Here is a 22505-nt window from a genome sequence, read left to right as displayed (position 1 = left end):
TTTCTAAAATATTGAACCATTTTTTGTTTTTTAAAAAACATCTTTTAATTTCAAAAGATGTTCCAGCGTAACTTTTCGATCTTATAGCTATTATACAAATATAGTAATTATGTGACAAAAGGTAATCCACTCATCACAAGCGTCCCACACTATTGGTCTCATAGCGAGATGAAAGGAATAAATCAAGGTGACCGAGCAACCTTTTTAGATGAGAGGAATTTTATTCCACAAGAAATTGTTCCTTTAGGGATTTGATCTCTCCTCTCATGTGATATTGTGCCACTTAAATATCACAACTTGACTATGCAACTATAATAGTTATGATCTTATAACTATTATACAATTATAACAATTGGTGCTATAAAATGTAGATGATAAAAAATAAACAGAATGATTCGTGATTATTACAATATAATATTGATAAGAGATGACTTTTACAATTATATAACCACTATAATTTTATAGTTATTATAATATAATATTGATTAGTATTGTCAGAAATAAATTGTCTATGTTGTAGTAATTATGATGAGTAACTATTTATAATATAATATTATTAGTATTGATTAGAATTGAAGACATATATTATAGCAGGAATGACACCGTAATTATTACAATAATGCTAGAAAAAGAGGATATTTTTTTTTAAAAAAAAATGAGATAGAATGTTATTTTGATAATAAATGAAAAAGAGTATGATGATTTCATAAAAATAAAAAGAGTGTCGTTATATTTTGGAATCAAAAAAGGGGTTCCATTTTGAATTTTTTTTTTTTATCAAAATGACATTTCACCCTACCGGTAACTCATATACAATTTCTCAATTACCTTCTAATACATTGTTATCATTATTATCTCACGCTTATATTTTCTACCTAAATCTTGAGATTATAAAATTATAGTTATTACAATATTGATAATAGTTATAATTTTATAGTTATTACATACTACTATGTAGCTATAGTTTCTTAGCCAATACAATGCACCCTCGATTCAATATGATAATTGAGTAATTGTATAGTTGGTCGGATGAGATGACAGAAAAATTAAAGTGGACGTTCCTATGAAGGTTTGAAAATATGGGAGGTTTTTTTTTTTTTTTTTTTTTTTTTTGCTATAAAAAAATACTCTTTTGATTTTTACCCATAATATTATTAATAATATTAATTATTTAATTAATGGAAAGAAAACTGAGTCTTGGTTCCTTAGAAGCCTTTCGTTTTGATTATTCGAAGCTTTCCGTTCCATGGCTCTGGATTTCAATCTCCTCCTCCTTCTCCTTCTCCTTCTCCTTCTCCCCGATCGCAGATGGATCACTACCGAACCCTAGGGTTGAGTCGCGGCGCCACCAAGGAGGAGATCAAGGAGGCCTTCCGCCGCTCCGCCCTCCAGTTCCACCCCGACCGCCACTCCCAATCCTCCGAGGACCTCCGGGAGGCCGCCTCTCTCAAGTTCAAGCAAGCCTCCGAGGCCTACGAGGTCCTGCTCGACGACCGCAGGCGCGCCGACTACGACAGCGCCTGCCGAGACGGCGGCTCCTCCGATCGCTGGAACCGCGGAGGGCCTTCTTCTTCTTCTTACTCTTCGGCGCGTTATGGAGGGTGGCGCCAGTATGGCTACCGCAGGCCGGCGGCGGGAGACCGCGTGGACGCCGCGGCGATGCTGTTCCGACTCATAACGACGCGAGGGTTTCTCGTGGGCATGGCTTTCGCGAGGTATTCTTCTTCTGCTAAATCTTCAATTCAATCGAATTTGCATCTACAATTCTTCTGCTTTCTAGATCATTGTTCACTACAAATGTTTAGGAATTGGGATATGCTGCTACATGAGATCAATTTCCTAGACCTAATTAGGAAATGTTTAGGAGAATTGAAGAGGAAGGGAATGAATAAAAAAGATGAAAAAGAACACAATTATAATATGGACACAGTCTATAAAAAGATTACAAACATTATTTTAATTCATCTTGAATGCCAACATGATTGGCACGACAACATAGAATAGATTACCTGTGCCAAATAGTATCAGATTTCAATAATTTATCGGATTGATATCCACTGTACCACCTGGTACGATACAAGTAGGATACTGGTGGAGAATTGAAGAGAAAAGAAATGGATAAAAAGGAAGAAAATAACACAAAAACACAATTTTGGACTTTATGTTCTGTCTTGAATGATACAGTTTTGATATTGTATTATCCGAACAAAATCTATTAAAAGATAGCAAACATTATTTTATGTGTTCTGTAGCCTCAGTCAAGAACTGGTGAATGCTAGTATAACATGCTACTCATCGACATGATTGACACAACAACAGAGTATATTAGACTGTAGTATCGGGTTTCGAATGATATAGACTGTACCACCTGGTACAAGATTTCAAACCATGCTTTAGATACAATAGAGGGTTTCCTTTGGAGGATGATTTAACCAACTCTTACCTTGAGTTTTGGAGCTTAAACTCGTTTAGGCCAAACACTGAACCTAAACTGGAATGCTCGTTTCTTAATACAAAGAGCTAGAATAGCATGTGTTAGTTCTTTGTTTACCTTCATAGTGTTCTTTGGCACCGTTTTCCGTCTGGAATACCATATTGGAAGGGACCAAAAATGGAGTCAAAGAAGAAACCAAAGGAGACGTAAAACAAAAAAAATAAAAAACGACGATATGTTTCAACATTTACAATGAATCTCTACCCTCCTTTGAAACTAACACAACTTCACGGACCTCCTTACAAAGCGACACCCAAGGTAGGATGAAGAGGAGAAGAATAGGACTCTTGTTGGTATCACATAGCCTCTCGATGGGAGGATGAAACCATCAACGGATAGATATGTTGTTCAATTTGCATTAGAAAGGGGGCGACGAGATGATTTGTACACATCTTTGAATGCTCTTGGAGTTGTCGCATACTTCCAAGAATATTTTATGGTGAGACGAATCTGTGTATCAAAACAACAGGACCCTTCAAGCTCTCTGACGATCCTACCATAGTGTCATTTGCATGTCTTCTTTTTTATTACACTAACATGCTTCATTCTGTGCAGCATATTGTTAGGAGGTGCTGTTGTTGTTGAGAGAAGCATGGAGACTATATGGAAAATGAACAATTCGGGGGTATGATTTCTCATCTAATAATTTTCTTCCAATTTATAAACATTGTTTACTACTCCTGTTCATAAATTTGAGGTTCGAATTAAAATAACAGGCATTGAAATTGGACAAATATTATCAACCGAAACTTTCACGGGATGCTTAATTTGTTACATTTTCTAAGAGCTTTTCGTGTTCCTTTGGGTGTATTAATTGTATGGTGTGTTTGGTTCATAAAGACTACTACTACAACAATAACTACCAAGTATTTTATCCCACTAAGTGAGGCCGGATATATGAATCCTTCTATGCTATTGAGTTCAATCCTCTACTATATCATTCTCTATATTTAAATGAATTTTATCATGTTTTATTATTGCTAATCAAACTTTATGTAGTCTTCCTCTTCCTCGATTAATATGTGTATTGGTCGCCATAAGGATTACTATTCTACTCAATTCCCATGGATATAGCACATTTGATTGTAAAAATGAAATCGAAGACTTATTCCTTGTTCATTCTACTCCATGAATCAAACTCACCACATAAATTTCTACACTGAAATAAGATTAGGATGGCTAATTGTAAACAGTTGAGTTAATACTTTCACTGATAATTTAAATTACACTTGTTTGGTCCTTTGATTCACTGGCTTTTTTTCTCCCTCCAGAAATCATTTGAAGAAGCTATGGAATCCATTGAACAGATAAAAGCTCAGAAGGAGAACAACTGAAGCTTTGTCCCGAGTGGATGATGAAATTAAGTAAATTCTTGTATAACTCATTTTTATCCTTCTTTTGTTTTTTTCTCTCCCTGTCATCCAAATAAATCTCTATCTTAGCATACTATGCATTCCCCTACAGATAAAACAACTGAGCTGTGTAAGAGCACTGAGGTTTAGTGTTATTGTTGGTTTTGTTCCTTGAATGATTAAGAATTTGTGTTGGGAATTTGTATTTTGTTGTGATTCTTGATATTTAAATCCCTTTAATCAAGCATCTCAAAAATAACATAATTGAAGTTTATATGTTGTGTTAATCAAATTATAAAGAATTAAATTATATAAAAATCATTAGTATTTTTTGATATGACTTATCTTCCTAATCACTTTCAAATTACCTTGGTCAATAGTCTGGTAATATGTTTAATTATATTTACAATAACAAAACTTTTATACTACTAAATCTTCTAATACCATTGAACTCGATTCCCTATTATATCATATTTATATTTAATAAATTTTATTTTATTATTATCTTTTCACTAATATTTAATTATTTTAAGTCTATCAGATGTTAGATTTTTATAAAATTAGTAGAAACCCAAATCATTCACTTCAATATCAAGCATCCACATCAGGGTGAAATTATCAAATTAATACAAATTTAATGAAAATTAAATGGATAATAGATTGGACACTCAAACCTAAACTTTGTGGTAGATTTAAATAATTTTTAATTTACTTTACTATCTAAATGAAATGAAGGGAACCTTGGCATAACGATAAAATTCTTTGATGTGTGACTTGATGATCACGAGTTCGAGTTTCAAAAATAAACTCTTGCAATGTAGAGTGACCCTTTCCTGGGATCATGTATTGGAGAGAGATTCGTGCACCAGATTACCCTTTTACTCTACCAATCTAACTAATTGAATTGTATATGAATTAAATCTCATATTAAACCTTCAGAATTCAAAGAAATTGACATGTAAAGAAAAGATCAAGAACACTCCTCTTTCCTCTTCTCTATGGTAATCGCCAGATTATCCTTTCTAGTAATCGCCATCTTAGTAAACAGTATGTATACATAACAAAGAAAGCGAATAAAGCACAAGGAGCAAATAAAAATAATAACATATGATCCATCATCCATGTAATTGATCGAGTGGATAATCAAGATCAGCTCATTTGAACAGTTCGTCGGGAATAACAGAAACTGTAATAACCTCCACCTCAAAGGCACAATCTTCACACAACAGATTAGATGATCGAGCTTATCCTAATTCATTAATGATTCAAGAAAATCCAATTGTCGGGAAAGATAATAGTGTATCTCAAAAAAAGATACACAAAACTGCATCTAAAAAAAGATCATGAAGAACATACTTATATACTCTTGAGCAGATCATTCCAAGATGAATTCTTTCATTCCTTTCACACCGTATATGGTGTCGTACGGTTTTTCTATGCTGTCTCTCAGAATGCTAATTTGCCCCTCTTTAAGTAGTATGTCTTCGTCAAGGCTCTCAATCTTCTTCCTGAAACAGCTAATCTCATTCTCCAAATCCGAATTCATCTTTCTCAACCGCTTCACTTCCTCCCACAATTCATCCTTTTCAGTGGACACATTTTGTAGCATGCTTTGAACAACATTAAGGTCTTTCATGGAAGTCTGAAGCTCCTGGTGCAACCTTGTGACTGTCTCATCCTTCTTTAGCATCTGCAATTAGTATAATAGTCGTTATTGTCAAACTATAAATAAAGTTGGGTCAAGGCTTCATCAAACAGAATCGAGGAGCTATGTTCCTGAAGTCTGAGGTCATTTGTGATTTGAATTGATAATTCAGTTAAGCAATGTAATTAGAATACACATACAGGAACAACAAACAGTATGCTGACACGACAGTAATCCTGAGATGATCTGTAGAACTGAGGTGAGAGCAGTAAACGGTATATTAATAAACCGATGACAATGAATAGACACTAACAATTGAGACATTAAAGTTTGTTAGGCAATCACTGCACTGGCAGAGTGCTTGAGGTAACAAACATTAGGGCGAATTCCTCCTTTCTAAAAGTATAGACTAAATCATTCTATTTTTAGCCCAAGTTACTGAATTTGCATAGTTACATACATACCAAGAGTGTAAAGAATGTGACATTGTTCAATGCTCACACAGAAACTCAATAAGCCTTTGTCAGTAAACTGTTGAATGAGGAGTTTGTAAATAATTATGGAAAAGGAGATTTGTTCAGTTGAAACACTTGAGATAAGAGTTTAGGATAAGCAAAGATACAAATTAGATTTTATTTTCTAGATCTAAATTGAAGGTTAAGATGCTCCAGTCGTGTTCATGTCGACAACGTATGCCAACATAGGCAAAGGTGAGGTTAATTGTCATGTGGCTGCCTATTTTGTTACTAATGCATGAGAACTAGGATAGAGTAGTTCATAAAGACAGAATAGAGCTCCACTTCAATGAGATAAGAACAGTATCATTTTCCTGCATTATCATTCACAGTGTCAGAGTATGTAGCAGTTACATAGCCTATAGAATTGTCCAATAGAATATAAATGCAAGCGTGGATTGCCTACAAAAGGGTGCAACATACTAACATAGATAATTAGATTAGTGAGCTATCAAAACATTTCCAATTTTTTTCTTTAATTTTGAGGGTGAGTAGTAGTTTAGCAGTATAATTTTTGACAAGTACCTGAAGCTCCAAATCCTTCATCTTGTGGGAAATACAAGCAACTTCATCCTGTAGCCTCTGATTAGCATTTCGCAGGACATCACTAGCTCTTATAGAACTTGCAAAATCAGCTTGTAGTTGTTCATATTCCAGTTCTCGAGACAACAGATTCTCTTTCAATACTCTTGATAGTATGGCTTCTGCCCTCAAGTTTAACACCATTTCATCCTATGTAAGTAAAAGTACACATCAAAGTAACATGCTGAACAATATAATCATCAAGCATTCAAGGAGAATCTTTTCAAATAAACATTCAAGGAATTGGAACAAATAGTTATTTTTATTTTGAGATTAATTCTTATTTCTTACATGATAGCAAGCTACTGAGATTTACCTCTGTGACATGACTTTTCAATTGCCTCATTTTACTTTCTTCCATAGTCTGCCTCTGTGATTCTTCAAGATTCGACTTGTCATCTAATGCCACCATTGTTGCTTGTAAGTTTCTTCTCAAGTTCTCAATACCTCTCTTTAAACTATGATACTTCAGAATGTAATCATCAACTGGAATTCTCTCAAGATTAATGCTAGCTACTTCATCATACCTCTTGCATTTTATGAATTCTAACAGTTCACTAAAGAAACAGCTACTGTTGTCAAGTAATGAAAGTCCATGAGCCTGCAAAGTTGCTACTCGGGAATGGAGTTCTTGGTCAAATTTGAAAAATGAGTAGCCATAACAATTATCAGTAATCTGAAGACGATTTAACAGGGAAATGTTTTCATGTCTAATAGATTCCATTTCAAGCCTGTGGGATTCGATTTCTTTCCTCAGCATCTGCTCAACTCCAGTTAATCGCAATTGTTCCATTTTCAACTTAACCATTTCACCACCATTTTCTATTGTCTTCTTACCTAACTCATCATCAAGTCCTTGTCTCAACCCACCAATTGTTCTCTCTTGTCCACTGCATATTCTTTGCAGCTTTATAATTGCTTTTTGCAACTCCTTATTCTCCTCATCCTTTTCCTTGCTGCATCTCCTCAGATGATCAAGATCCTCTTCGGTTCCTCTTTGTTTGTCCTGCAACTCAGACAAGGACTGATGAAGGCCAGTGTTCCCTATTCTCATGTCTTCCAAACTAGCAGTCAGTTCGCTGACTTGCCTCTCTGAGTTCATTATCCTACACTGAGTGTCTATTTCGTTGGTCTTGACTAGAGAAATTTCTCTTTGAAGTGACACATTCTGCTCAGCAAGTTCTCTAACATGATCCCTTAGCCTCTGTTCTTCGGATTGAAGTTTTGCATACTTCAGTGACCATTCGTTTTCCCTTTGGTCTAATTCTTTCTCCAGACTTGACTGTATATCAATCTTCTCTTTCTCAAGCCGCCTTGTCCTAGTGCCCAATTCTGTTTTCCACTGTTTAAATCTTTCTTCTGCAGAATGTCTCTCAGAAAGCCTAGATTTGATTTGTGATGAAAGCTCAAGTGTCAAGCACTTTCTCTCTTCATTGATATTATGAATTATTTGAAGCATAGTCGTTAAGTTTGAGTTCTCTTCCCGATAAATCAGCATTTCAGGAGTTTCATCTGAAAGAAGCATAAGCTTCTCTTCCAACCTTTTCACTTTCATTTGTAATTCCTCATCTGTGGTGTCTTCCTGTGGGTTGTCATTAATCATGTCAATAAGCTTAGCATCTGTGCAAGAGTCCTTTGCATCCTCAAAGGAAGCATTTTCAGGAACATGCAATTCAGAAAAACAGTTTGAAGACAATGATGGTTGCGACATCTCATCGTGCGCCTCCTCTATTGTAATAGTTGTTCTAGAATCATGATCTTGTGGTTTAAGAAATTTTGAAGATAATGCATGGCACATTTTCTCAGCATTTCTGGTCTGCCTAGAAGGGGCAGGTAGCTTAAAATCATCATTTGTCCAAGCTCGAGTAGAATGATGGTGCACATGATTCGTCTCCCAGAACGAGTAGCTCCTCCTGTTGTCTTTATCATATGAGAGTACAGATGATCTCAGGTGTTGAAATCTTGGCAGCTTTCCTAGACTTGGGAGCATATTTTTGTCCACCAAACAGTTATCGAATTCAGTACCAGAAAAGTAGCTAGTGTCATAATGACTGGATTTGCCCATTTGATACTCTCCATCTGTGAAGCCATCAAATTCATTTTTGCTTGGAGTCCTCCTACAGCGATCTGCTCTGCTTCTTGATGGAATGGGTGAACTGCATGGAGAAATTTCTGCTAGAAATTGTTCTCTTGAACCTGAAGAATCGAACTCTACATCATGGATGGAAGCTAAATTGCCTCTATTTTCTCTTGAAAATCTTTCTGATGTTGAAAATTGGCTGCTGTCAGTGATCAAGCACATGATATCAGAAAGATGCCAAACAGGGATAATTGCTGAATAATATCAAAGCTGTGGAATTTGATTTATTTTCCATAAGGAGAATCAATTACAATCAACGAAAGCCAACCAACACAAGTAAATATATTGAATGGAAGTCACCACCACTGCAAATCTAGAATGCAAAAGGTACAATGGTAAAACACTCAGAAGAGCATTAAGAGGATCAAAGTTCGAATCTTAAATGAGGAGAATATCCTGGAGGTCGACTTCAGAGTGTATATAAACTGTACTCTGATATAGGCCAGTAGGCAAAAGGAGGTCGTCTACCTCCAGGATTAGTCGGATGAAGCCCAGGCATTTGGATTATTAAAAAAAAACATAGAATGCCAAAGTAAACTTCTCCGTTGCTACACAAAATTGGTTATCTAAACATGAATCACATGATCAATAACATAAAATGACATTATGAGCAAGCATAAACTGAGAATATAACAACCAAGGGGTGTATTTGTGGCTGAAATGTGCAACTTATGTAAATGCTAAACAAAAAAAGACAGAATAAAAGTACATTGTGGCAGAAATATGCAAACTAGCATCCACTTTGATAATGGGAAAAAAAAATCATTGAGAAGAAAGAATTTTTATTTATTCATATAGGGAAAATGAACAAAATATAAACTTTGAGAATGCCATATAATATGAATGCTCCCAACTGAGTAGAAATCAAATAACCGAAAGTTAAAAGGGCATTAGTAGTAGGTCATTAGTCACCAACATAAAGAACATAAGAATAATAGGATAACTGAAAGCACCATAATAAAATCAGTTGCATTAATTGGATGCTTACTGATTAGGATACTTGCAAATGTGGTTTGCATTGTTCTCCGAGTTGGTAGGTGAATCGACAGTGTCACGCAAAAATACCAAGTCTCCATCTTTACCATACCTAGTCACCATGCCTGAGGAGAATGAAAGACTCCTTTGGAGAAATGGCGTTGATGAACCCTCATCCAGACACCGGTTGCATGGCTTAAGAATTTCCTTGGGAGATTGGGATCCATCATGAGCATCACCATAAGTTGGAGCTTTTACTTCCTTCCTGTTGCTCGGTGCAGGCGCAGCAACATTGGTACTTCCACTACTAGATGTAGAGGATCTTAGTGGGAAGAACCTTCTCATCTTCTAGTAGTATCTGATAGCTTGTAGGAATCAGCTTCAGAATGCCTGCTCCTGGTTATTAGTTTCAGAATCCTTGGGCAATGATAGATGTAAGCTCCAAGTCTAGAATTGAAATCCACAATCAGCAAGTTGAGATTTAAACAAACAAACAAAAAAAATAGCACTGAAATTTTCCGTGGTTCCAAAAAGCCAAAGTAACAGACTTTGGAAGCTCATTCAACATGCATAAATGTGTGCAACAGTACTGTATTTAACACAAAAGCTTAATTTAATCTAAAGAGAGGGAATTGTCTAAAGAGTCTCATGCCTTAAAGAAAAAGACAAGGGTCAGTCAAAAAGTAAACAGTAGAAGGTAAACGCGCACTAAAAACCTAATCTTCTTTTTTTTTTTTTTTGTCAAAAACCTAGATCTGAAATACCACAGATTCTTGCTCTCAAAATGAACAATCAAATTCCTTTGCCGAAAACGAAGGCGCTGGCGCGGTGGAATCAATAGTTTTCGCCTCTGAAATCGAGGGAAGGATGAACTCCAGCCAAAAATCGAATCGAATGGAGTGAAGACGAAGAAGAGCGAGAGGTCGAAGTGATTACCTCAGGGATCGCAATCGCCGGCGATGGATGTATCGAATCGCGCACGCAAACACCTTCAAATCGCCTCGACGACGGGATCACAGGAGAAGAGATGAAGCAATCAATGGACATCGATTTAATCTTTAAAAAAAATATGAGGATTTGCTTTAGAAGCAAAAGGATAAAGTTACCGTTATGATGGGGGCTGCTGCGGCAACTTGAAGTTGATTCCTAAATTGCAAAATTTGAAATGAGGCAACCAATACGAACTTGAGTTGGAGCGCCAAGTCTTAATTTGGTAGTGGCGTAAATGGCCCGATACGATCGGGTTTGAATCAAGTCAAACCGATCCAGCCGAGATGACTTTAACAGGGTCTCACCGAACACAACGCAGTCCCATTTCCAAATCTCGACATTAATTTCAAGATGAGCTTAAGCATAATGGCAAAGAAAACCTTGATTTTTATTCATTAAAAAGTATCTTATTGTTATAAAAAAAATTAAAAGAGCATCATAATTCTATAATATATATTATTATTGTGGTAGTATTGTTATAATATCAAAAATATTTTAATATATTTAAAATTATTAAGTAATTATAGTCAAAATTATTTTAACAACTCTAATATTAATTAAAATGATCCAATTTCATCGAGATTAAGTAAATACATTGGAATACTTTTAATCAAAATTGCTACCATTATGTAATTTTGACCGGCTACAATTTGGAATAATTTTGATCAAAATTATTACAATATAAATAAAGTTTAGAATGATAAATGATTTGAGCGTTTGTGAATACTTGATATTTAATTTGGTAAGAGATTGTTTATGTTCGTTGAATAAGTATAAAATCAATTAAATGAACAAGCTTAAATAATAAAGTAAATAAACAAACTTGAACACATATATATTCAGCTCGTTAATATTCATAAATAATATTTGTGAACAATATTAGTAAATAATATTCTTAAACAATATTTATGAATAATATTTATAAACTATGTTTGTAAATAAAATTTTTATTAATATGTTAAATAAACAAAGAAAGTTTTAAAATAAACAAATAAGTTTGTATTATCAGGTTTAATAATTAACCAAATAAGTTTAAAATGTAAAAATTTTAAATAATCAAATAAACTTGAATTGAGAGTTTAATAATATTAAAATGAATTAAGCTCAAGTTAAATTTAAACCATGTTCAAGCTAATAAAAAAAATTAAGTCAAGCTACAGTTTGATTCATTTTAGGCTCAACTTAACTTAACTTGATTTATCATATTACCAAATAAGTTTGAACATCACCGTGGGTTAGTCTTAAAATAATATTAGTGAAAACACACAAAGGTACTTGCAAAATATAAATTGTTTTTTTTCTAGGGACACAGTGCAATGATAAATGATAGGACAACTTCACATGCAACAAAAGTTCGAAATTCACATAATATATCTCATATGTCTAAGATGTTCTAGTCACTCGTGATGCTAAATGATCTACTAGGACCAATCGTTTCTCGATAAGAAATTTTTTTGGGGTCAAACTGGTCTAGATCATTCAGTTTTAAGAGTTCTTTTAACAATAATAAAAATAAATTATGTTCTTTTGATTATTGTCAATAATCTTTTAATTAGGGTTGTAAATGAATCAAACATTCATAAACAAATTTAGTGTTCGACTTGGTAAGAGCTTATTTATGTTTGTTCAATATACACAAGATTAATTAAACAAACAAGTTTGAACAGCTCGTTAAGCTACACAAACAACCTTGAACACATATGTATTCAGCTCGTTAACGTTCGTGAATAACGTTCATGAACAATGTTCAAGAAACATATTCATAAATAAAACTCTTTTCAATATGTTAAATAAATAATAAAATAAAATAAAATAAAATAAATAAATTTAAATTATCAAACTCAATACTAATCAAACAACTAAAAATTTCAAACAATTAAATAGGCTCGAATTGAAAGCTCGATAACATCTAAACGAGCCAAGCTCGAATCAAACTCAAGCTAAGCTTGAATTGAGAACTTGATAATATCTAAACGAATCAAACTTAAGCCAAGCTTCAAACAAGCTCAAGCTCATAAAAAGTAAATCAAGTCAAGCTTGAACAATCATTTCAAAAGCTTAGTTCATTTTAAGCTTGACTCGGCTCGACTCGGTTACCTTATCAAACAAACTTGAACACTATAAAATTCAACTTGACTCGACTCGTTTACAACCCTACTTCTAATGTCATAATTAGATAAAACCATCAAATAATAATTAGATGCCATACACGAATATTAGAAAATAAATTATTTCTAAAAGTTTTTTAGTAATACAAGAGCCGACAATGTTCTTGTCCTACAACCGTCCAAATTATTAAGATTTAACCCAATTAACATCTCTAACATTTGCCTCATCTAAATTAATATTTTACAACTTAGATAAAAATGTCAAAAAGGAATTGAAATTAATTATTTACCATATCATTCCAAATTTTGAAATATTTCCATAAGATGTGTCTAAGCACTGTATTAATTAGTTCTGCTCATCTAAATTTCAACCAATTCTTTCCATCTTAATTCTTTCCAATTTTCATATGATAATTATTCTTTTATTGGCAAAAAATTAAATTCAAAAAACATCAACTCCTTTACTGCACCGGAAATGAGAAACAGGATGGAATAGAAATTATTTAAAGAGAAATCTCAAAAGATTTAAGTTGGAGCTACTTTCATCTGTTAACAAAAACCAGAAAAAGTTTTCAATAGATTTAAGTTGGAATCACAAATTCAAAACTGAAGGAATAAAGCGGTAGAAAGAGATCAGATGCAGCTAATGCTTACTGGTCGTCAAATTATAAGTAAACAAATGATCCATTATCATCTCAAAACTGAATCGATCTCGATCTGGAACAAAAGACATCGGATATGAATGTGATGTGAAATGCAGCATGAAACTGTCACTCATCTTCGCTCTGATTCAGTAGAACATCTTTCAGATCAGTTTAAATTTATGGGAACAAATAAGGATAGAGATCTTTCAAATTATTTCGAATGTAAGAACAACCGGTCGAACGTCATCTCAGCCCTAAATTAATCGAACAAAAAAAAAAAGAAACCAACGATTCAGGCGCAAAATACGCATTCAATAGATCTCCTCATCTGCTCATCAAAACGTCTACATCGATCAAAGAGGGTTGTAAAAAGCTGCGGATCGATCAAAAAGGTAAACAATAAATCAAAAAAAGGGGAGGGGGGAAATAAACATGGATGAGAGAGAAGAACGACTATCAATCAAAAATTCTAAATCGATCGAAAAAACAGCAAATCAAAATAAAATTGAAAAGTAAGAATAACAAACATCAATAGATATAGATCGATGAGGGATAAAAACAACAAATGAAAAGCAAATTTACGAAATGAACAAGGATGAGAAGAATGCCTGTGAGTACCTTGAGGTGGAGCTGGGCCTGCAAAGCTTCACTGGGAGGCTCTGTTGTGGACTGGTACCAGATGCGTCGAGCGGCTTATATATATAGACAAACGGTATCAAATGGGGGGCAGGGTGAAATAAACCGGGTCGAACCGGTGGCTTGCCGAACCAAAATTGATGATCTCGAAAGCCCGAACCAAAAGAAAAAAGAAAAATCACAATGAAGTTGGAGATGCAGGGGATCGAACCCTGTGCCTCTCGCATGCAAAGCGAGCGCTCTACCATTTGAGCTACATCCTCATTTGTTTAAACAAGATAATAAAAATTTAAAACCTATAAAACACATAAACATTCACGCATGATAATTTGTTATGATATCTACAATGTATCCTCGATCATTCGGCCATGGGATAAATTAATAGATAAGATGTTGAACTGAAAAACTTGTATCAATTAAAAAAAAAAAAAATAATAAATAAATAAATAATAGATTTGATGTTGCTTCCGAGTAATGTTTAATGGTAGGATATTTTTTTTTTTTAGTTTTTTTTTAAGTATTTAAGGATTTAGTCTCAACTTCGGGAATTAATAGATGGATTTCCTTTAATGGATAGTTGATTAAAGAATGTTGGTTTGATAAGTTGTCCGTTGTGAATACTTTTCAATTTGTCTTAATGGACGTGGAAAATTTTTGTGGAGTCGGACCGATCACCTTGAAATAAATATATTATAGTAAAACTCTATTATGATAATATTTGCTCTAAATCGTCCTTGGGATAATAGTATAGTAGTTAGATCTTGTAAATATTTAATCAAATATCTGAATATTGAATCTTAGTTTTTGAATTTGTTTTAGTGGAATGATAATTCTAAAAAATATTGATTGTTTGATAACTATGAGTATTTTAAATTATGAAAAATATCCATCAGACCCAACAAATCAACCAGCTAAAAAAACTGAATACCCGGGTTACCTTAAAAAAAATATATATTCTCCAAATCACCAGTCATATTTTGGCCTACGTGGATAAGGACTCAGTCACCTAGTTGAGCCCCCAAATCCAATTCTCAATTCTAAACTGCCTAGGCTCTTGATACTCCACTCTCTTTGAGTTCTCTGTTTTGACCGCCCCGAGCTTCCCATTTTAAACCGTCTATGCTCTCTCCCTTGAACTCCTTAAGCACTCTATCAGGAGCTCTTGACGTGACTCAATGGGCCATTCTTAAACATGGTTACTCATTGATCTACTTGAGACCATCGACGGACAAGCTGAGCTAACTTCTATGTTAGACTTCAGTCACCGAGCTTCAAGCAAGAGCGAGGAATGAGCCAAATCAACTTTAGAGCTGGTGAGCTTGAAGGAAGAAAGGAAGAAGCACGGAGTTAGAAGGGAGGCCAAGTGTGTCCTAACTTAGCCACTCCGACATTTAAATTAGTCTTTGATAAAGAGGTAAATGAACAATAAGAGGAGAGAAATGTAAAGTGCAAGATTAAATAATATTAGATATATGTGAATGGAGAAGAGATGAAAGAGACATGAAACTTCATTGTGAATAGGATTTTAGTCCTATATTGGGAGTTTCAAACTGTATTGGTTGATTTATATTAATTCACATGCATTGATAATGTGAACAAATATATGGGGAGAGATTCTTTCTCACACCTGAGTGCGTAGGGGGTGGGTGTAAATCTACACAAACTACACAAACTTTTTACCCCTTATTTAAAGGGTGTAATGGAGGCATTAAATTAAAAATTAATGCAGCCGAGTGAAACGTCTCCTCAGTTCACTGCTTGGTGGGAATTGTTGGTGCGGTTAGCACTAACGGTCTAACTCAGGTTTTGATGAATGACAAATTAGGTTAAGTTAGGTTTGTCGTTATCTAACACTCTGACCGAGTGTACAGGCGAAGTCCAGACAGGTCGACGGGCTGACCGGACATTTGGCACGAAGTCCAAGCGGGTCGACGGGCTGACCGGACGCTTGGCACGAAGTCCAGCTAGGTCGACGGGCTGACCGGATAGCTGGCGAGAAGTCCAGACGGGTCGAAGGGCTGACCGGATGTCTGGCAGGTGAGTAAAGGTAAGTCACTGGAAGGGAGTGACTGTGAGGACGTGTTCCCGGGAAGGGAACATTAGGCGTCGATTTGACTTAGATCCATTTCGGATATCTAAGTCGAGATCGTGACTAGATTCCGGTCTCGGAAAGACGGAATCTAAGTCATACTCTATATATTGAATTTATAAACTGTGCTAACACTTTGTTTTGCATGATACATATTATATATTTACCTCGGACTAACCTTGTCTTGCAGGAGAAGGAATTTCTGGAGAAAGGATGTCTGGGTGCCCGAAGGCAAATATTATCCATTTCACGGCGTAGACACGTGGAGCCCGTTGGTTGGACCTACCACGTCACACCAGGGCGCTCGGAAGGGATCCGGGGCGCCCCGAGCCTCATATAAAAGAAGGGGCAGGGGTGGAGCTTCAACAACAACGAAAATCTCTCAGACTGCTCTACTGTGCTCCTGCAACGCCGTGTGGCTACTCCGACAAAGCGCTATCTTCGGTCTAATTCTTTTAATCTTGTTGGTATTTTCTTTCTGACAATTCTTGTACTTAATTCTTTTGTAATCATCATTCGAATTGATAGTGATTGTCCAACGAAAGTACTCAACGAGTACGGACCTTGGAGTAGGAGTCGACACAGGCTCCGAACCAAGTAAAATTGGTTTTGTGTAAGCATTGTTCTTGATCCTGTCCGAATGCTGAATCAACGGACGCTGGGCACGGGGCGCTTTCTGACTGTTAACGTGGATCTTCGACTGGTAGCACGAAGCTCCGGCGAACCTGCACAGAAGTCGGGCCGGGAAGGGGTTCCCGGCGGCGACCCTCCGACGCTCAAGTCAGGCAAGCAAGTAGTGAAAAAAGTAGCTCAAAAGGAATTCCCCGCCTACCTCCGGCGAAGTATGCGACTCTTTATATAGAACGGTGAAAGAACTCCTGCACGCCCACCGAGGCGCATGCGTGTCCGTAGCCCATGCCTCGGTATGTGTTTGTCAGAAAGCTTACCTGACGCCATACTGCTACAGTCTAAGTATGTCCTTGATGGGACAATAGAACACCTAGTTGTCAGACTTGGAGTATGGCCTAGCCATAGGACTTGACGGCTGTCAGAAGAGGTTCCTGTCCTTCTTTACCCACCACCGGCCTGGACGTCCGTCTCGCCGGCTGGACGAAGAGCGTCGTCCGGACAGCCCTCATCCCCTGCGCCGGCCGGGCGGCACGCCCATCATGTCCCGCCTGTCGTTTGCATTGATATGCTGGGGAGACTCCCGGGCGGGTGCTACGTAAGGACTGTTAGCAGTATGTCACCTTCTCTTAAGCCTTCCGCTCGGCTCTTAGCTATTGTTTCAACTGAGCGTCGGAACCCCGACCTCTGTCAGGGCACCTTTTACTGTTGGATGCTCATCGATCGGCCGATCGGTCTATCCTTTTCTCCCAAGTCCGGTCGGCTCACACTTATCCGGTGGACCCCCGGCCCTTTGATCTCCACGTGGCGTTGACCCCTCGCAATGGGGTCCTCTGCCTTGACCACTGGATCACTTGCCCTCCCCTCAAGTCTAGTCGAAGGAGGCGAAGTCCGACTGACTGGACTGCCGATCTGATCGAGTGACGACCGATACCCTAGTCCGCTCGGACTGGCTAATGGATGCTCAGCCGTTCGGCGATATCTTGCCCGTGCCTTGGAATTTATGCCAAAGCTTCTGTTGACCACATGCGTTAACCCGTAACTTGTTGACACGTGGCTGCCTTTCTCTTGTCAGGGTATGGCGGTGGCGTCACATCCGATGGGACAGCCGCCGTTTGAAAGGAACGGCTGGATGATGACCTCGTTATCGACGACCTGGATTGGACGGTGGAAATTGATCGCTGCCGCCCTTATAAAGCTCCCGACCCCTGCTCTTCGCCGCATTTCGACCTTCTCGTTTCCAGACACCTCTCTGCTCTCTTCTTCTCCGGCGACCTTGCACCTCCGACGACCTCAACACCCCCTGCGACTATCTGTTTACTAGTAAGCCTTTCTTCTCCTCGGTTCCTCGCTCCTTTCTTCCTGTTAGTCGCCTTTATCATTCTGCCTTATTTCCTGGCTTTATTTCTTTTTCCTTCCATTCCGCGTTCATTCCCAGTCCTATACCATGACTAGTACCTCACAGTCGACCGGCGGCGCTCCTGGTCTATGGTACATGACCATGGAGAGCCGTTTTGACGAGGAAGACGCGTTGCGTCTCGCTCGGACTTACGACATTCCTTCCGACCACCAAATAGTATTAGCCACACCGGCCGATCGGCCTCATGAACCGCCGACCGACACTGTTCTTTTCTTCCGAGACCAATTTTTGGCCGGGCTACGCTTCCCACCCCATAAGTTTATCTTGCAAGTCTGCAATTACTTCCGCATCCCGCTCGGCCAAATAGTTCCCAACTCCATTAGGCTGCTGAGCGGGGTGATAATTCTCTTTAAGCTGAACAGCATCCCCCTCGACCCTAAGATTTTCCACTACTTTTTTTATCCCAAGCAAGCCGAGTGGGGCACCTTTGTTTTCCAGTCTAGGATAGGTTTCGTCCTCTTCGATAACATGCCGAGCTCCAACAAATATTGGAAGGAGCACTTTTTCTATGTGCGTTTCCCCGAGCCGCCGACCTTCCGTGTCAAATGGCAGACGGCAATGCCCGCGCAACCAGAGCTAGGCAAGTTTAGAGGCGATGCGGCCTATCTTCATGCAGCCGATCGGCTGGTCGGCCAGCGCTATCATATCGACAAGCTGCTCCTCCCAGTAGTAATGTATATATTCGGCTTGTCTTCTACCCCGGCCGATCTGCCCTGCAGCATGAGTAAGTTCCCTTATCTTCCCGTTTGTTTTGTTCTAACTGATTTATTTTTTGCTTCTGCAGCTGAAGTCATGTGGCGCGCCAAGGCAACCGAAAAGCTCAAGCTGAAAGCCGCCAATATTGAGGCGGCCAAGAACAAGGAGATCGCCGAGCGGGGCCTTGCTCCAGCTGGTCCGGCCAGCGAAGAAGGTGAGGGGACTCAAACTATCCCCGAAGCCTTGGATGCCCCTGCTTCTCACGATGAGGCCACGGGCGACGTAGAACCCTCTGCTCAAGTCGAGGTAGAGGGCCGTTCGGCTGACGATATTCCACTGCTCACTCGGAAGCGCAGACGGCCAGAGTCGGCACCTGCATCGGTTCCATCTGATGAGCCATCATCCGAGCTGGGCGTTGACGCTCCGATGTTATCTGGGACGATTTCCCTAGAGAGCACCCCGACACCGCATGGCTCACCGAGGGCAAGCTCTGAGGTGCCGCCGTCCAGTCCACCGAAAACTCTGCGCCGTATCAGGCGTTTGGGCGAACTTCCTTCTTCGTCCACCGGTAGGCCGTCCGGTGAGCCAGCTGCTTCTCAGAGAGAGCCGAGCGGCCCAAACTTAATTAAAACCGTCCTGCGCCTCCCCTCGGAGGAATACATGGCTGCTGCTGATCGGCCAGTGGTCCCCGAGCAGCAGATCACCTTGACGGGCCCTCTTGCAAAAGCTTGGGAGGATGCTCGGCGCCGAATAGCCGCGTTGACTCCCGGGCAGCTAGGCGATAGCAACCTACAACAGGCCACCGGGGTATGCTCTTTTTCTTTGTTCGTGTATTTGAATTAAGTTTTTAACTTGTTCACGTTTGCTCGCATAACTGGGTGGAGCAGATTGCCATTAGCGATCGGTTGGCCGAACTGGAGGACGAATTGAAGAAGCTCAAGGCTGCGGGGGACAACAGACAATCGACGGCCGCTCTGGAGAAGGCCAAAAGGTTGCTGGAAGCTGAGCGGGGTAAGACTTCCGGATTGACAAGCGAGGTTGCCCGCCTCGAAGCCTTGGTCAAGCAACGAGATAAAGAAATAAAGATCGCGACCGCTCGGAAGCTCAAGGCCATTGATGATATGGACTTGATGAAGGTGGAGAACCGGGGGCTGGAACAACGGGTGAAGGAGCTAGACGCCTCGCTAACTGCCGAACGGGAGGGTCGCTCCGCCGATCGGACCAAAGTAGAAGGAGCCTTGAAAGATCTTCAAGCTGCTCTGGATGCTTCCTAGACTACTCTCAAGGATTACCAAGATGGAGAGCCCGGTCGATCAGCGGAGGTGCGCAAAGCCTTCGTCTGCTCGGACGAGTTTGGCGAGAAGTTTACCGACAAGCTCTCCTTGACTTTCGAGGAGGCAATCAAAGTGGCGGTGGAATACATGAAGAACAAAGGCCATGCTCCTGCCGATATGTCCGTCCCTGCTGAAGACCTGGCGACCATGATGGGCTCCATCCCTGACCATCTTTTTAATTTTAATGACTAAGAATCTGTCTGTGAGGCTATTTTGTAATTTTCTGTATGCGCGCCGTTCGGGGCAAACTTTATAAATTTTGTCAATCCGCCGATCGGCGTGGATCAACTGTCTCTTGTTATTTGTCCATTCTTCCCGCGTCTGATTTTTGTTTTTCGCCTTGGTCTTGAGCTTTTTGTGCCCAAGTACCTTTTATAAAGGAGCCGCTCGGCCTTACGCTATTACGTCGGGTCCGACCGAGGGCTACGCAGAAAACCATCCATCCGGTGGCCCTATAGGCTTCGGTCGCCCGTCAAATTTACCGTCGGAACTTGACTACTGTCCGATCGGTGGGTTTATAAACGCCGAGTCATCTTTTGACGGTCTTCCGCTCGGACGTTTATAGACGCCGGCTCGTCTCTCAATATTTAACGTCGGAGCTCGACGGTCTTCCGCTCGGACGTTTATAGACGCCGGCTCGTCTCTCGATATTTAACGTCGGAGCTCGACGGTCTTCCGCTCGGACGTTTATAGACGCCGGCTCGTCTCTCAATATTTAACGTCGGAGCTCGACGGTCTTCCGCTCGGACGTTTATAGACGCTGGCTCGTCTCTCGATATTTAACGTCGGAGCTCGACGGTCTTCCGCTCGGACGTTTATAGACACCGACTCGTCTCTCGATATTTAACGTCGGATTTTTGTTTTTCGCCTTGTTCTTGAGCTTTTTGTGCCCAAGTACCTTTTATAAAGGAGCCGCTCGGCCTTACGCTATTATGTCGGGTCCGACCGAGGGCTACGCAGAAAACCATCCATCCGGCGGCCCTATAGGCTTCGGTCGCCCGTCAAATTTACCGTCGGAACTTGACTACTGTCCGATCGGTGGGTTTATAAACGCCGAGTCATCTTTTGACGGTCTTCCGCTCGGACGTTTATAGACGCCGGCTCGTCTCTCAATATTTAACGTCGGAGCTCGACGGTCTTCCGCTCGGACGTTTATAGACGCCGGCTCGTCTCTCGATATTTAACGTCGGAGCTCGACGGTCTTCCGCTCGGACGTTTATAGACGCCGGCTCGTCTCTCGATATTTAACGTCGGAGCTCGACGGTCTTCCGCTCGGACGTTTATAGACGCCGGCTCGTCTCTCGATATTTAACGTTGGAGCTCGACGGTCTTTCGCTCGGACGTTTATAGACGCCGGCTCGTCTCTCGATATTTAACGTCGGAGCTCGACGGCCTTCCGCTCGGATGTTTATAGATGCCGGCTCGTCTCTCGATATTTAACGTTGGAGCTCGACGGTCTTCCGCTTGGATGTTTATAGACGCCGGCTCGTCTCTCGATATTTAACGTCGGAGCTCGACGACCTTTTTTAAGGCTAACTTCAATACAGCTGCTCGGCAAACCCATTGGCCATCCTTTGAATTAATTTCGCTTCCTGCATTACAAGGGTACGAGTGACCAAAATATATGCAAAAATAATTTACATTAGTGCACCTTTCACCCAGCCCGATAAGACTGGAGATGATTCGCGCTCCACGGCCGGTCTAGTTGATGCCCGTCTTCATCTTCCAAATAATAAGTGCCCGAGCGAAGCTTTTCAATAACCTTGAAGGGGCCCGCCCAAGGGGCCTCCAGCTTGCCGACGTTGCCGATCGGCTTGACTTTCTTCCACACAAGGTCGCCGACCTGGAATGATCTGGGAATTATGCGGCGGTTGTAGTTTTGCTTCATCCGCTGCCGGTACGCCATCAGCTGGACGGATGCCTTGGCTCTTTCTTCCTCGACCAAATGCAGCTCCAGGTTCCTCCGCTCGGCGTTGTCCCCATCATAATTTTGGATCCGAGCGGACTCAACTCCCACTTCAACCGGAATGACCGCCTCGCCGCCATACACCAGGTGGAACGGGGTGACGCCCGTCCCTTCCTTTGGAGTCGTTCGGATGGCCCATAGGACGCCCGACACTTCATCTACCCAACTTCCTCCCAAATGGGCGAGCCGAGCGCGCATAATACGAAGAATTTCCCGATTGGCTACTTCGGCTTGACCGTTGCTTTGGGGATAGGCCACGGACGTGAAGTGTTGCTCGATGTCATAGCTTTTG

The 22505-nt window shown here is 39.9% G+C and overlaps 2 protein-coding genes and 1 non-coding gene across 5 annotated transcripts; 1 reads left to right on the top strand and 2 right to left on the bottom strand.

Moving 5' to 3' along the window:
* The first annotated feature begins 1213 nt into the window (after positions 1 to 1213).
* On the top strand, positions 1214 to 4093 carry LOC122052090 (chaperone protein dnaJ 72-like). Its single transcript, XM_042613488.1, has 3 exons — positions 1214 to 1715; positions 3050 to 3119; positions 3766 to 4093. The coding sequence occupies exons 1-3, from the start codon at positions 1309 to 1311 to the stop codon at positions 3826 to 3828; spliced, it is 540 nt and encodes a 179-aa protein (XP_042469422.1). The 5' UTR covers positions 1214 to 1308; the 3' UTR covers positions 3829 to 4093.
* A 988-nt stretch (positions 4094 to 5081) lies between these two features.
* LOC122052088 (golgin subfamily B member 1-like) lies at positions 5082 to 14110 on the bottom strand. 3 transcript variants are annotated; one of them, XM_042613485.1, is made up of 5 exons: positions 14064 to 14110; positions 9717 to 10150; positions 6905 to 8870; positions 6532 to 6738; positions 5082 to 5536 (listed from the first exon to the last, which is right to left on the bottom strand). In XM_042613485.1, the coding sequence occupies exons 2-5, from the start codon at positions 10046 to 10048 to the stop codon at positions 5222 to 5224; spliced, it is 2820 nt and encodes a 939-aa protein (XP_042469419.1). In that variant the 5' UTR covers positions 10049 to 10150; positions 14064 to 14110; the 3' UTR covers positions 5082 to 5221. The 3 variants fall into 3 exon arrangements, with proteins under 3 accessions (XP_042469419.1, XP_042469418.1, XP_042469420.1); XM_042613484.1 differs by lacking the exon at positions 14064 to 14110 and adding an exon at positions 10640 to 11057; XM_042613486.1 differs by lacking the exon at positions 14064 to 14110 and adding an exon at positions 10640 to 11055 and having other exon boundaries at positions 6905 to 8867.
* A 161-nt stretch (positions 14111 to 14271) lies between these two features.
* Positions 14272 to 14344, bottom strand: TRNAA-UGC. The gene has a single exon. It is a non-coding gene; the product is annotated as a tRNA-Ala (tRNA).
* Between the last annotated feature and the right edge of the window lie 8161 nt (positions 14345 to 22505).

The sequence above is a fragment of the Zingiber officinale genome, chromosome 3A (genome assembly GCF_018446385.1).
Source record: "Zingiber officinale cultivar Zhangliang chromosome 3A, Zo_v1.1, whole genome shotgun sequence".
Classification (NCBI taxonomy): domain Eukaryota; kingdom Viridiplantae; phylum Streptophyta; class Magnoliopsida; order Zingiberales; family Zingiberaceae; genus Zingiber; species Zingiber officinale.
The sequence above is the reverse complement of the archived record's forward strand: the minus strand, read 5'-3'. Positions and strand labels throughout refer to the sequence as shown.